At 34.4% G+C, this 16,552-nt stretch overlaps 3 protein-coding genes across 3 annotated transcripts; all 3 read right to left on the minus strand.

The window, feature by feature from the left end:
• Positions 1-173: 173 nt before the first annotated feature.
• LOC149775508 (uncharacterized) lies at positions 174-3,762 on the minus strand. The gene is made up of 2 exons (XM_089943838.1): positions 2,732-3,762; positions 174-1,960 (listed from the first exon to the last, which is right to left on the minus strand). Exons 1-2 carry the CDS (start codon positions 3,607-3,609, stop codon positions 1,051-1,053), a joined length of 1,788 nt encoding a protein of 595 aa, XP_089799964.1. The 5' UTR covers positions 3,610-3,762; the 3' UTR covers positions 174-1,050.
• A 1,295-nt stretch (positions 3,763-5,057) lies between these two features.
• Positions 5,058-9,837, minus strand: LOC149775509 (uncharacterized). The gene is made up of 3 exons (XM_089943489.1): positions 9,403-9,837; positions 7,200-7,471; positions 5,058-5,207 (listed from the first exon to the last, which is right to left on the minus strand). Exons 1-3 carry the CDS (start codon positions 9,557-9,559, stop codon positions 5,058-5,060), a joined length of 579 nt encoding a protein of 192 aa, XP_089799615.1. The 5' UTR covers positions 9,560-9,837.
• Positions 9,838-11,831: 1,994 nt separating this feature from the next.
• Positions 11,832-15,418, minus strand: LOC149775510 (uncharacterized). Its single transcript, XM_089943774.1, has 2 exons — positions 14,390-15,418; positions 11,832-13,618 (listed from the first exon to the last, which is right to left on the minus strand). Exons 1-2 carry the CDS (start codon positions 15,265-15,267, stop codon positions 12,658-12,660), a joined length of 1,839 nt encoding a protein of 612 aa, XP_089799900.1. The 5' UTR covers positions 15,268-15,418; the 3' UTR covers positions 11,832-12,657.
• Between the last annotated feature and the right edge of the window lie 1,134 nt (positions 15,419-16,552).

Below are 16,552 nucleotides of genomic sequence, written 5' to 3' on the forward strand. Positions count from 1 at the left end.
TGAATATTATGGTAGGGCAAGTGATTATGATTTTGCTGAAGATACTTGCCCTGAGCTTGGTCTGAGAAATTATTTGAGCACTGGGGCAATTGAACAATGGTTGATATCATAACCTGGAGGAAAACACTGCTTTAGGTGAAATATTTTGATAGGTAAATAAACACACAGGTCTATTGTATATGAATTTTGTTTATTTTGTTCATATTTAAAACACAGGAATTTCAACATTGTGTGAAAATAACAGTACAAAAATAGGCACATTTTGGACACAGAGAATGTGCATCAGGGCTAGTGGTACTGGAGTTGGGAATATCATTGTTTTTAAAGTCACTTGCCCTAAATTTGTGTCTGAAAACAAATTCTTTGTGTAATGCAGATTGATATTTTTCTAGTCTAGCATACAATATAGTGTACTTTATATACAAAATTACATAAAAATGAAGTTTCTTATTTACCTGATTATTACAACATGGGTATAACCTGATTATATTTAACATAAGAAACATTTCCTGCTGACAAAGGAAGACACAAATTCACGGGGTAAAGTTAAATAGCATTTCATGATTTCAAAATAAATTTCACAAGATACAAAACAGTATATACAAAAATAAAACTTCACTAACATGCCAGGTGAAAAAACATCTTACTTCAAGATAATAGATGAATAAGAAAAATTCACAAAACAATAATGCTAACTCACTCAATCTCTTCTGGTGCTGATTGTCCATAAGTGCCAAGAAGAACAACACATGAATCCAAACCAGTCACATCACATGAGTGAAAAAGAGAAGTTTTGTTTGGAACTATATACACACCAAAACTGAAATTTGTATTTGTCTCCTGGAAATCATTATATTTTTTCACTAAAAGAACTTTAAGTAACTCTTAAGGGAGTCAAAGGATAATTTTTATTTGGAACTATATAGACACTAAAAAAAAATTTGTATTTATCTCCTGGAAATCATTATATTTTGTCATCAAAACAATCTGATATAACTGTTACGGGATTCGTGTATATATAACTTCATCATTTTGCATCCGTTCATTCAGCTAGTGGAACTCCACTGGAGTTAATTCTAAACCTAACCTCGTGAGCAACTTATCAAGACCACACCACAGATAAAATCCAAGAGAGTAATTCACAATTAATGAACCAGTCCTAATATTCATATCTCCACCTTGGATCATAGCAACAGTTTCTATAGTATTGTCTTCTGTTTCTGAGCAAATGATGGCCCCGCTGTCACCTGGTAATGCAAAGGTCCCATAACTGTCATCATCAACTGGTGGAGGCTCAACAAAAACATATAGGTACTTCTTATCATTCAAACTTAAAGTATCAAAAAGTTCTCTGCTATAGTCTCCTGTATGCAAAAGTCCATGTGTAAGATTTGATTTTGCTCCCCATTTGTAAACTTCATGGCATTCTCTCAATGAGTAATCAAAAGGTTGAATCATAACATTTGACCCAGATTCTCCATCTGATGTTTTGAAATAAGGATTGCAACTGGGTCTTTGGTCCTCATTAACCTTTACAGCCATGATATCAGCACAATCCACTGTCGGACATGACAACTTTGCTGGAACCTGCATGTTTACAGATCTTCCTATAATTATTGGTCCAATTTGTTGTCCACCGATCTCAACATAGACATCAGCATCATCTGGAACAACATGAGCACATGTAAGACAATACAAGTGCCCATCTGTATCAGTCACAAACCCGCCAAGGGTACCGCGTTTATTGAGCACGGGGCAATGCAAGGTCGAACCAATGGAATAGAATAGTTCAGGTTTCTTTGTGATGATGCCAATCTTGTAGCTTTGCCCATATTTGTGTTTTGCAATAACATTATCGATCTGTTTCAGAACTTCTTTCTTCTTCTTTTCAGAGGAATATGTTGTGCAATGGACCTGAAGCTCTCCACAAACCATGGCCACTCCTACAAAGCCCTCAATCCTGATAAAGAAACATAACAATGTAACTGTTTCCAATGTAATTGTTCCAAACAAAAATGTAATCGGGATTTATTTAAATGGATCAAATGTAAATACATATCAAACATAATTCATAAATAATTTCATCTTTTAAACTTATTGGCAAATCATTACAGTGCCTTACTAAATCAGTAAAAACATTATATGTGCCTCCAAAACATGGAACCTTGAACAAATATTGTGCTGATTGGATTCTTACATGTAGAAACTGAAGTTTCACAAATTTGCTGAAAAGGTGACAGATATTTTTGTACTGCAAAAAAGCTCATCTAATCAGGATAAATCTCTCAAAACAATCTAACTTGTCTCCTGTTCCATGCTCTAATTAGAAAGATCTTTCGAATGCTCATGAGATGCCTTCTAAGTAGGCTAGCACGAAGCATTATTTCGGTACATAATTAATATTTACGTATGTACACTGACTTGATATACATTTCCCTATGGGTGTATTCTGATCTCTGACTCCATACCTCCCACCCACCTGGTACTAAAAACTGTACACCTCTCACCGAATTCCATCACATGAGCAACCAATGTACCAAGTTTCATGAATTTGTGCCCTAACGGATGCATCAACAGATGGTGCCAGCACAATATTTTGTATGCTCTGTTGACAAGTGTGGCAATTAATATCCCTGAATCTTTCAAAAAGAAAATGAACATGGGAATAATAAATGGACTTATTTGATATGTTGTGAAAAATTCCTCAAGTGCAAAAGCTAATATTAGTCACCTTATCAGATCATCCTTCAGTCCTGCAATAAGACTATCGCTTGGAGACAGCTGGTAAGTTATGTAGTTTGAGGCAACTGTCTGCTTCAGGATGCTCTCTATCTCATACTTAAGCTTGTGCTGTATGGCCAGATTTCTATCAGTTGGCATCACTCTCTTTTCTAACTCTTCATGAACTCGGTATGCAATTTTCATCATCATTCCAGTGTCTGCAATTTTCTTCAGTTTATATAAAAATGACTTGCAGTGAGTTGCAGAGAAAAGGCCACAAAATGTTTTTCTATCTGGTTCATTTTGCAAATCTCTGCATTCATAATTTTGAAAGCCTTCAGAAAGTTTAGGAAGCAATATTTCCTTTATGCAATTGCATATGGTGTTACTGCATTCTTTAAATATCATCCCTTCTAATATTTCAAGAATATGATATTCTTTGATTCCATAGATTTTTGCCAGGACATCAACCATAAGGCATTGCAGAGCTCGTGCAAAATTTTCCAGTAGTGTTTCTGCCATATTGCTGTGGTCTAGTTTTCCTTCCTGAAAGAATAATTTACCAAGAAGCACATCCAAAATATATCCCTGAATGCTTGAGAAAGACTTCTTTAAGAAAGTCTGAGAGAATCTATCTTTTAGGGATTCCTCAATAGCTACTGGACCCTGAAAGCTTTCCTCAAAATTCTTCTTGTATTTGTGGGTATTTGATTCAATTAGTTCTCTCATATCCAGCAAAGGCTGAATCACCTTCCATTCTAGATGGCACTGGATCATTTTAGGCAGCTCTCCTTTGGATGATATCAAATCTTGTACTGTAGATGACTTGAAACAGACTCTTTCTCCTTGACAGTCTTCTTCAACAGTGTCATGGAAAGCATCTCTCATGGCCTTCTCAAAGTTCTTAATGGAAGAATCCTCTCTTTGAAGTGAAGGATCCAACCCAACCAGTAACAGAAAGTCATTGAAGGATGAAAACCCAAGTGACTTTATATCTTGCTGGATTTTCTGGGACAATTCCTATGTTAAGAAAAAATAGTCATTAAGCAGAGATCTAAATTTGTAAGGCCGCATAATTCTAGGACATCAGGTTTCTAGTCCTACTCATGTATGCTTGAAACTTTATGAGCAAGAACCAATACTCAGGATCAAAATCTGAAAGCTCTGACATCTGACATTTTGTTTCTGAGAACAAAGATAAAATCTGAGATCTTGCAACATTTTATTCACCTGTGTTAGATTGTTAACTTTTGCTGTCTTAGATGTAGTCCCAACATAATATCTGATTTGGGTGTTTTCAGTATGAAAGTGTAACATAACTGCTGCATGCTCTTATACACATCACATAGTCTCCTACTGTAGTTTCTACACATTCCCAATAAGGATTTGGTGCGTGCATTTAAGTTTCTTTCCACCATCATTAACACCACTTCATTTATCAGGACTGGACAGACTCACTTCTGATGAAATTACCATTATGCTGATGATGTGCCTAGGTACTGTCTCAGATTTGTTATTTTGACAACAAGAACACGGGACAGGGAAGAAGACTATAATAAAATGGTTCTTTAAATCCTAGACTATACTGTACATTGAATAAAAAGGTTTTCAGAAAAGTCTCCATCACATAAGGGATTCTGATTCCTGACATATGACACATGTCTAGGCAACATGGGTGGGCATGCCATTTAAACTGCACTATGTTCTGAATTAACTTTAAAAATGAAAACTAACTTGCATCTGAAATTATAATTGCCAGACTGGTTATAATAAGAAAAAGAGGTCTAATAAGCATGATATCACTGGTCTGTATGCCATTTGTCTAATGACCAAATGCAAGAAAGGTTAACTAAGAAATCTTGCTAAATATGATGCTGTCTGTTGAGATTTCTTCCAGTACAGCTGATTGCATATGGTATGAAAAAACTGTTTCAAGGTTCTCTGTATTTCATACTCTCATCTATAATTATGGCCATTCAGCATCATTTGTTCCATATGGTCAGGACCCTACACCATGGCCCATTATCTCAAAATTTGTCACATTTTTTAGCAGTTTAATTTAGATACAGCTGCCTAAATGTTCATCTACTTTTAATAAAGGTGGCCATATTTAATGGTGGAATAGCAGCAAAATTGCAGAAATATGAAAGGTTGGACATATTCGTCAAATCTGGCCAAATTCACTAAAGCATTTGTTAAAAGAAGTTAGTTTTTCTATTTTAAGTAACAGTAGTCATACTTCATCATAGATTGGCACCACTGATACAAACTTAAAAGCCCTCAAGGCCATAACGGTGAAATTTGGTTAGATTCTGATGAGTGTTTCTGAGAAGAAATCATTTAAAGGATTTACCATTGCTAACACTAATGGCCATGTATGATGGCAAATCAGCATTATCTGTGTACAATTTTCCGGGCATCACTGTCCTGGGGCCAAAAGGTATATTTGACTCTGGTAATCCAACCTGCACAATTTTATCACAGCCCTAACCCTGTAACAGTTTACCGTATATGGAACAAAAACAAAATCAGTACTGACCATGCCCATCTTTTACAGCTGAACTGGTAACTTCAGCATATAAACTGTGATGCTGACATATCAAAACTTAAAGAGAAACAAATAAAAACATAACAATAGTAATGCCCTCCTCCACTGTTGTTTTATTACTGGATTACAAATATATAGCATTATTTTGTCCTACTACTGTCAATTCTGGTCAAATTCTGCAGAACAGTTTCTGAGAACTTGTTTGACATTTTTATAATCTTTGTATTGGCATCGATATTTCCTGGTAGATTTGCACCTTTTATAGAACCCTCTAAATGTTGAATAAATTCTGCTGTCCAGCATCTGAAATTTTTTAATGCTTTTCTATCTTAAGTAATGGAAGTCACACACACATACACACATTATTGCAGGCCTGGATGCTTTCTATGAAATTTGATCAAATTCCATTGATGATCAGTTTTTGAGAAGAAGGCTACTGAAGGTTTTCAATTATTAGCAGCAGTCACTATAGTTGATGATGGATTGGTATCATTTGCATAACTCTGATACCCCTCTACATCATAATGCTTTTTATCAAATTTGGTCAAATTCTATAAGTGCAGTGCATGAAAAGAAGCCACTTAAAGGTATATATATTTGTTTTCTGGATTGCATCATTTATAAAAATCTAAGCTTCATGCTTGGATGATTTCATCACATCTGATTAAATTCTCTTGAGCAGTTTTTGAGAAGAATTTGTTTACAGGCTTTCTATTTTTAGTCATGATGGCCATACTGGATGACAGTGGGGCAATGAATAAAGGACCCTAGCATAAACACAGATTGTTCTTGCTAGTTGAGCTAAAATGGGAAATTATTCAGAAAAAGGTCAAAAATGTTTAACAGTGAGGAATATTAATTGCTGAGCATTTTGTGGCTCTGTTATGTTATAGCAAATCTATTTTCAAATCTCTTTGTTCAGTGTTAAATGTTTCCTCTGTATGTGTCAAATGTGCATCTTTGGAGGATAATGTAACTTTTCCAATTAAAATTTGCAAACGCATATTGTACTCTATTTTCACATTAAGCCTGTTTAAGATTAATATTAACTTCCTCTTTCTGTTTAATACTGACTGGAAAATGCCTCTTTGGAATTGATATGGATCCAAGAAACAAGTTTGTATTGCTTCCTGGGTACCCCTATTTAAAGTTTTGTGAATGATGACATTTCTGTCAAATACAAAAAGTTGTGTATGGGGGAGTAAGTCCAAGTATTCCACAGTAGGATAATGTTTCATTGTGTTTCCATAGAAGAACCATGGTTTGTTAGGTCTACAAATATGTGATCTAGAGCAATGATTAAGTCCACCAAAATTGGTACTCCATGAAAAAAGTGAAATCAAATATTTGTCTGAATTTTCTTTGTTTCCAAACTAATTATACTAAAGAAGATGCAGTTTGTCTCAAATGGATCAAATGTTTGTATAAGGGTATATCAGAGAGTTTTTAATATCTACTTATCACAGCAATTATGTTTTCTTGGTTAGGTTTCTTTTGCAGCATAATCAAGTTATCTCATGGCAGGGCAATTGGTATAAAGTTATATGGTACCAGGGCAGATTGGGGTAAAGTTATGTCATACCTGGGCAATTGGTGTAAAGTGACTTGTACAAGGATGCACCATGACAACTGACCCAGACATTTATGATTGTAGGATTTTAACCTGCATCCTCCATTGCAATTCCTGCATGCTAACCAATGTGCTGTTGTGACTACTGCCTCCATTAGTAGCCTTGTAGGACACATGGGAGGGCACACCCTGAAGCCCATCTTGTCTACAATATCATGAATTTTCCTTGACGGTGATTGTAAAAATAGAATGATACAAAGATTCTTCATAAATAATAATTATAAACTCATAATATTGAACCTTCAGCATGAAATTTATAATGTCTATGTGATGGTATATCATGAGATAAAAAACACTTGCCTGCAAATTGTCATTCTTGTCCACACATATTATGTAGACATGAGTCAATGGCTTTCCTTCAGCATCATCACATTTCATATACTTGTTGATCCATTCACTTCTTCTAAGCTTTGAAGGAAAACATTCATTGGGAAGATGTCTGCTGTCTCTGGCAGTAACCAAGTTACAAGATGACAGTTCATCATGAAAATTTCCAAAAATGGCAACCTTTACAGTTGGTGCATCTGCCAAATTCTTAACAGCTTGTTTTATCTGCAGAAGAGTTTCTGTCCCTGTAGGAAAAAATAACAAATGATCCCTATATAAAAGGAAACAGCACTGAATAAGAGAAAAGTAACAGTAACCCAATCTTATGTCACATATATATCCCAAAAGTGTAATATGCATTAATAGTCATCCTACCTGAGAAGAGATTGGTAATATACAATTAGAAAATAACACACACACACACACTCATATATATATATATATGCTATGCATGCATCCACATCATCAAGGGAGATAAATTCATCACATCACACATATTTAACACATTTATCTTAGCAAGAAATAAAGTTTAATGTGCATAAATACATTTGAAAAAATACACCATAACAACAATATACTTTAATTCAGTAGAAGCAAGTGGGAAGGCATTCAGTTTGAGACAAAGCATCAAAAAGCACCTGTTGATTTCTGATGTTAATGTTGCAATACCATCCTTGATACTGCTTGCATTATTAATTTTGATTTAGTAAAGTCTCTTGTTTTAATGATTCCTATCAGGCATGTTCAGTTTTGGTTCTCACTCATCAATAACATTTTAAACATTAACTAACATAATGTATATTACTTTAACACTTATTTTATTAGGCAAAACTGCAGTAGCTTACTTGGTAGAGTTTTAATCTTGTAATCTTACCATCACAGGCCAGCCTACATCAGTTGGATTAGTGTGACCTTGGGAAAAGCACTTAGATCCTACTTTCTAGGTATGGCATGGCCAATAATGTGTTAAAAGTGTGATTAAACCCAACCAAAACTACAAATTTTAATTTCAACCAGAATGCTCTGTTTTTCAAAACTATCAATGAAATCCAAACAAGCAACATAAAGAAAACCCAACTCTAGGCAGGTTGATTGCAAGGATGATGGAGTTTTTTCCCTCTAGAGAATTAAATTGCAGATGTCGTGTTTAAAGAACAATATCTGTATTTCTACTGAATAAAGTACCCAAACATCAAGGATTTGTATTTACATTTGCCTTTTATAAACACTGCTATTTGGTTAAATATTTGCTTTTAAATTTCGTTTAGTTTTTCAAGAAAAGAAATCATATTTATAGGAATGCAACAATAACTGATGGTAAACTGATATAATTTGTATAGAATTAAATGTTTTCACTGTTCCTGGGCTAAAGTTTATTTGATTCTGACAACTCAATTTTTGAAAGCTTATTTAAATGTTTATTGAATTTATATTTTACAGAAATCAAATCAATTTTACAACTACGGTCTAATTTTAAGATGTTCTTTCACATTTCGGTTCATTTCTGCTGTGGGGTTTTTGAGGAAAATTTATCTTATGGTTTTTGGTTTTGAAAAAACAGCCACATTTAAATAAAGTACATTTGTAAAAACTTGAAAGACATTGATGTCAACATGCACACTGCTAAATTTGGCTAAATGCTGTTGATGGTTATTTGAAAATATGTCAGATTAATTTTCTTCATTATTTATTGCAATCATTACTATAAATAATAAAAAAATTACTCATGGCAGCCATATTTGAATCCTGAATGGCAAAACATTTTCCTTTCAAGAATGGTTAAGGTGCAAATAGCAGTTTCTCTTGTTGACAGATCATTCACAATTAGTAGTTATAATATTAGATTATTTTACTCATATGTTTACCTAAAATAAGAACAGTAATTTTCAAGGAGTGGGACAACTGAGGACATTTAATTTATAACCAGTGGGTTGCCAATTCTTCCCTCATAGCCAACAAGCTGTTTCAATTAACCTCTAGCAGGATACAATTTCTTAGATTGACCTGATAAATTATTGGTCAGAAAAAAGTTCCTAATAAATGTTTTCTTGAGAACATAAGTGTAATGCCAATTGTCTTCAAAAACTTACTAATGAAATCAAATTATGAAAGGAAAAGTTTAGTCAATAACTGCCTAATGTTTTACAGCTAATATGTTGATACAAATGACATAAACCTTCAGTTTTGGTCAGTTTATTAAACTTCTCTAGTGTCACTTGAAACCTTGTGCTGATTCTAAGCAACTGCTTCTGGAATTTATCGAATCTTGGATAGCATTTCTTTGGCAAGTTAAATACACAGCAAAAAAATTGCTCTGTTTCCTTGGTTTCCATGGTTGTTAAAGTCTATAAAATCTGTTGCCACATCAACCTGAAAAAGATAATGTGTATCTATTGTTAAATGTACATGTGACTTGAATATATCTTCATATAGCAAATCATCGTTAGGTAAATAATTGTTATAATAAACTGTATGTTTGGGTTGTTTTTTAAGTTGCTAACTGCCTAGTGAATGATATAAATGACTCAATGAAAGGACATGTAAATCTATAGTGTTTCCTAAATTTTCTACCAATTTTCAAATTAAATACAAAAATGTTGCAATTTTTAGATGGAACATAGAGCATATACCTGTACAGGATTCTTAGTAGATACATACTCTCAGGTATTGATGCTGGAATTTGAATTTTATCCATTTCTGATGCAAAGAAATTCCAACCTATGTGTTTTTATGATGCACATTGATTTGGAATGGAACATCAGTCTCAATTACTCTTGAATTACCCTTTAATTACTCAGCATAATTTCCAACTGTGTGCACAATGTCCATAAAACATTTACTGTATAACCGAGTGCTACACATCTGTAAGACCACCATTTACACTATATTGGGTGGTATTATTGCATCGATGTTAAAGCAATATTAACCAGGTCCAATAAAAAGGTTATTGATGTCATAATGATGTGTACATATTGAAATAAAAGTTAGCCTGTGTTGAGAATATCTTTGACATTTACAGTACAGATTAATTTTCTGATCAAATATCAGCTGTTGTATGTTCATCCAATTATAATCAATTAGATACAACTCAGCAATATGGTAGATTCCGAAGCCAGCTGTCTATGGTTAGTGGACAATCTCTAATGTTTTGTACTGACAATTAATTTGCTTCAATCAGCAAAATATTTAACAATTCTAGCATTTTAATTAATGTATCAGTCAGTAAGAAGTACTGAATTTTACACTCAGCGATCTGTTTCATGCTTTCAAAACTACTCAAGATTGAATAATGTGATCTAATAATTTTGCTATATTAGATGTAATTGTGAACTAATTATTAGAATTTTCCCTTACTCAGAGCAAAAATATCTTAGATATCTTAGAGTTCAAAGCTTTTGGTAATATCACATTGCCTTCATCAGCAGCTACTGTGATCACATGACTTATAATGTTCACATGATATGAAGAGACAGGTGTATATGGGTAGTAATTCAAACTGCTCATCCCTGTTTAATGTTGGGCTCTGCTGTCATATTTGAACTGCCTCTTTCACCTTCCTTTTCCACGTGTTGTCCTTAGACATGATGACATTGGTCTGATTGGGAATGATGGAATGTCCCATATTGCTACAATGTTCATATATTACAGCTGATTCTCTACTTATGTTTTGCTTAATCCTTGTTTCTAACACTGCAGATTCACCAATATACTGTACCAGCAGTCATTCTCAACACCACACCACATTTTTTTCAAATAATGTTTTGTCCTTACCAAAAAGTTGTTCTCTCAGAGAATTGCATGGTTTCTGATATAAATTATCCCGTATTGTCTGAATACTCTAGCTTAGACTTCTGATGTACCATGTATGGCATACTGATTTGGTTTTATTTAGGCCACTACTGGTTTTATTTGGTGTTTTTTTTTGTTCTCTTGAATTTTGAAAATATCAAATCTGGATAGCCAATTACATATAGTGCAGCTTTCACATGCTCTGCATCTTCAGTTTGATCTCTCATCTGTGTCATGGGAGTTAGCTTTAGTCTTGGTGCAATAAAGATCTCACTTCTGAGCTTGTAATATTTGTAGATGTTCTTGCAGCACATTCTGTCACAGTCAGCATGCCACATAACAATTAACTTTGATGTATGGGCTAGGCCTGCGATAAACCACTAGACAGCAATGGTTTAAACTTGTTTGTTTGGGGACATGATTGATTTTTGATTAGGACCCATTTGGATAGATAGAGAGGGATAGATAATGTTCACTTGGGATTTAATTAGCAGGAAATAACAAAGTAGAGACAATCTACACCACTTGCTTCACCACTGATCAGTAACCAATATCACAAATATCATTGACAAACAATTAATTTTTCTGGACAGGGCAGGTGTTATCAAAATAATATTAAACAAATATGGCCTTCTAAGGTAAGTGAATATTATGGTAGGGCAAGTGATTATGATTTTGCTGAAGATACTTGCCCTGAGCTTGGTCTGAGAAATTATTTGAGCACTGGGGCAATTGAACAATGGTTGATATCATAACCTGGAGGAAAACACTGCTTTAGGTGAAATATTTTGATAGGTAAATAAACACACAGGTCTATTGTATATGAATTTTGTTTATTTTGTTCATATTTAAAACACAGGAATTTCAACATTGTGTGAAAATAACAGTACAAAAATAGGCACATTTTGGACACAGAGAATGTGCATCAGGGCTAGTGGTACTGGAGTTGGGAATATCATTGTTTTTAAAGTCACTTGCCCTAAATTTGTGTCTGAAAACAAATTCTTTGTGTAATGCAGATTGATATTTTTCTAGTCTAGCATACAATATAGTGTACTTTATATACAAAATTACATAAAAATGAAGTTTCTTATTTACCTGATTATTACAACATGGGTATAACCTGATTATATTTAACATAAGAAACATTTCCTGCTGACAAAGGAAGACACAAATTCACGGGGTAAAGTTAAATAGCATTTCATGATTTCAAAATAAATTTCACAAGATACAAAACAGTATATACAAAAATAAAACTTCACTAACATGCCAGGTGAAAAAACATCTTACTTCAAGATAATAGATGAATAAGAAAAATTCACAAAACAATAATGCTAACTCACTCAATCTCTTCTGGTGCTGATTGTCCATAAGTGCAAAAAAGAACAACACATGAATCCAAACCAGTCACATCACATGAGTGAAAAAGAGAAGTTTTGTTTGGAACTATATACACACCAAAACTGAAATTTGTATTTGTCTCCTGGAAATCATTATATTTTTTCACTAAAAGAACTTTAAGTAACTCTTATGGGAGTCAAAGGATAATTTTTATTTGGAACTATATAGACACTAAAAAAAAATTTGTATTTATCTCCTGGAAATCATTATATTTTGTCATCAAAACAATCTGATATAACTGTTACGGGATTCGTGTATATATAACTTCATCATTTTGCATCCGTTCATTCAGCTGGTGGAACTCCACTGGAGTTAATTCTAAACCTAACCTCGTGAGCAACTTATCAAGACCACACCACAGATAAAATCCAAGAGAGTAATTCACAATTAATGAACCAGTCCTAATATTCATATCTCCACCTTGGATCATAGCAACAGTTTCTATAGTATTGTCTTCTGTTTCTGAGCAAATGATGGCCCCGCTGTCACCTGGTAATGCAAAGGTCCCATAACTGTCATCATCAACTGGTGGAGGCTCAACAAAAACATATAGGTACTTCTTATCATTCAAACTTAAAGTATCAAAAAGTTCTCTGCTATAGTCTCCTGTATGCAAAAGTCCATGTGTAAGATTTGATTTTGCTCCCCATTTGTAAACTTCATGGCATTCTCTCAATGAGTAATCAAAAGGTTGAATCATAACATTTGACCCAGATTCTCCATCTGATGTTTTGAAATAAGGATTGCAACTGGGTCTTTGGTCCTCATTAACCTTTACAGCCATGATATCAGCACAATCCACTGTCGGACATGACAACTTTGCTGGAACCTGCATGTTTACAGATCTTCCTATAATTATTGGTCCAATTTGTTGTCCACCGATCTCAACATAGACATCAGCATCATCTGGAACAACATGAGCACATGTAAGACAATACAAGTGCCCATCTGTATCAGTCACAAACCCGCCAAGGGTACCGCGTTTATTGAGCACGGGGCAATGCAAGGTCGAACCAATGGAATAGAATAGTTCAGGTTTCTTTGTGATGATGCCAATCTTGTAGCTTTGCCCATATTTGTGTTTTGCAATAACATTATCGATCTGTTTCAGAACTTCTTTCTTCTTCTTTTCAGAGGAATATGTTGTGCAATGGACCTGAAGCTCTCCACAAACCATGGCCACTCCTACAAAGCCCTCAATCCTGATAAAGAAACATAACAATGTAACTGTTTCCAATGTAATTGTTCCAAACAAAAATGTAATCGGGATTTATTTAAATGGATCAAATGTAAATACATATCAAACATAATTCATAAATAATTTCATCTTTTAAACTTATTGGCAAATCATTACAGTGCCTTACTAAATCAGTAAAAACATTATATGTGCCTCCAAAACATGGAACCTTGAACAAATATTGTGCTGATTGGATTCTTACATGTAGAAACTGAAGTTTCACAAATTTGCTGAAAAGGTGACAGATATTTTTGTACTGCAAAAAAGCTCATCTAATCAGGATAAATCTCTCAAAACAATCTAACTTGTCTCCTGTTCCATGCTCTAATTAGAAAGATCTTTCGAATGCTCATGAGATGCCTTCTAAGTAGGCTAGCACGAAGCATTATTTCGGTACATAATTAATATTTACGTATGTACACTGACTTGATATACATTTCCCTATGGGTGTATTCTGATCTCTGACTCCATACCTCCCACCCACCTGGTACTAAAAACTGTACACCTCTCACCGAATTCCATCACATGAGCAACCAATGTACCAAGTTTCATGAATTTGTGCCCTAATGGATGCATCAACAGATGGTGCCAGCACAATATTTTGTATGCTCTGTTGACAAGTGTGGCAATTAATATCCCTGAATCTTTCAAAAAGAAAATGAACATGGGAATAATAAATGGACTTATTTGATATGTTGTGAAAAATTCCTCAAGTGCAAAAGCTAATATTAGTCACCTTATCAGATCATCCTTCAGTCCTGCAATAAGACTATCGCTTGGAGACAGCTGGTAAGTTATGTAGTTTGAGGCAACTGTCTGCTTCAGGATGCTCTCTATCTCATACTTAAGCTTGTGCTGTATGGCCAGATTTCTATCAGTTGGCATCACTCTCTTTTCTAACTCTTCATGAACTCGGTATGCAATTTTCATCATCATTCCAGTGTCTGCAATTTTCTTCAGTTTATATAAAAATGACTTGCAGTGAGTTGCAGAGAAAAGGCCACAAAATGTTTTTCTATCTGGTTCATTTTGCAAATCTCTGCATTCATAATTTTGAAAGCCTTCAGAAAGTTTAGGAAGCAATATTTCCTTTATGCAATTGCATATGGTGTTACTGCATTCTTTAAATATCATCCCTTCTAATATTTCAAGAATATGATATTCTTTGATTCCATAGATTTTTGCCAGGACATCAACCATAAGGCATTGCAGAGCTCGTGCAAAATTTTCCAGTAGTGTTTCTGCCATATTGCTGTGGTCTAGTTTTCCTTCCTGAAAGAATAATTTACCAAGAAGCACATCCAAAATATATCCCTGAATGCTTGAGAAAGACTTCTTTAAGAAAGTCTGAGAGAATCTATCTTTTAGGGATTCCTCAATAGCTACTGGACCCTGAAAGCTTTCCTCAAAATTCTTCTTGTATTTGTGGGTATTTGATTCAATTAGTTCTCTCATATCCAGCAAAGGCTGAATCACCTTCCATTCTAGATGGCACTGGATCATTTTAGGCAGCTCTCCTTTGGATGATATCAAATCTTGTACTGTAGATGACTTGAAACAGACTCTTTCTCCTTGACAGTCTTCTTCAACAGTGTCATGGAAAGCATCTCTCATGGCCTTCTCAAAGTTCTTAATGGAAGAATCCTCTCTTTGAAGTGAAGGATCCAACCCAACCAGTAACAGAAAGTCATTGAAGGATGAAAACCCAAGTGACTTTATATCTTGCTGGATTTTCTGGGACAATTCCTATGTTAAGAAAAAATAGTCATTAAGCAGAGATCTAAATTTGTAAGGCCGCATAATTCTAGGACATCAGGTTTCTAGTCCTACTCATGTATGCTTGAAACTTTATGAGCAAGAACCAATACTCAGGATCAAAATCTGAAAGCTCTGACATCTGACATTTTGTTTCTGAGAACAAAGATAAAATCTGAGATCTTGCAACATTTTATTCACCTGTGTTAGATTGTTAACTTTTGCTGTCTTAGATGTAGTCCCAACATAATATCTGATTTGGGTGTTTTCAGTATGAAAGTGTAACATAACTGCTGCATGCTCTTATACACATCACATAGTCTCCTACTGTAGTTTCTACACATTCCCAATAAGGATTTGGTGCGTGCATTTAAGTTTCTTTCCACCATCATTAACACCACTTCATTTATCAGGACTGGACAGACTCACTTCTGATGAAATTACCATTATGCTGATGATGTGCCTAGGTACTGTCTCAGATTTGTTATTTTGACAACAAGAACACGGGACAGGGAAGAAGACTATAATAAAATGGTTCTTTAAATCCTAGACTATACTGTACATTGAATAAAAAGGTTTTCAGAAAAGTCTCCATCACATAAGGGATTCTGATTCCTGACATATGACACATGTCTAGGCAACATGGGTGGGCATGCCATTTAAACTGCACTATGTTCTGAATTAACTTTAAAAATGAAAACTAACTTGCATCTGAAATTATAATTGCCAGACTGGTTATAATAAGAAAAAGAGGTCTAATAAGCATGATATCACTGGTCTGTATGCCATTTGTCTAATGACCAAATGCAAGAAAGGTTAACTAAGAAATCTTGCTAAATATGATGCTGTCTGTTGAGATTTCTTCCAGTACAGCTGATTGCATATGGTATGAAAAAACTGTTTCAAGGTTCTCTGTATTTCATACTCTCATCTATAATTATGGCCATTCAGCATCATTTGTTCCATATGGTCAGGACCCTACACCATGGCCCATTATCTCAAAATTTGTCACATTTTTTAGCAGTTTAATTTAGATACAGCTGCCTAAATGTTCATCTACTTTTAATAAAGGTGGCCATATTTAATGGTGGAATAGCAGCAAAATTGCAGAAATATGAAAGGTTGGACATATTCGTCAAATCTG

This window comes from Sinohyriopsis cumingii, chromosome 19, assembly GCF_028554795.1.
Source record: "Sinohyriopsis cumingii isolate HCF-2022 chromosome 19, ASM2855479v2, whole genome shotgun sequence".
NCBI lineage: Eukaryota > Metazoa > Mollusca > Bivalvia > Unionida > Unionidae > Sinohyriopsis > Sinohyriopsis cumingii.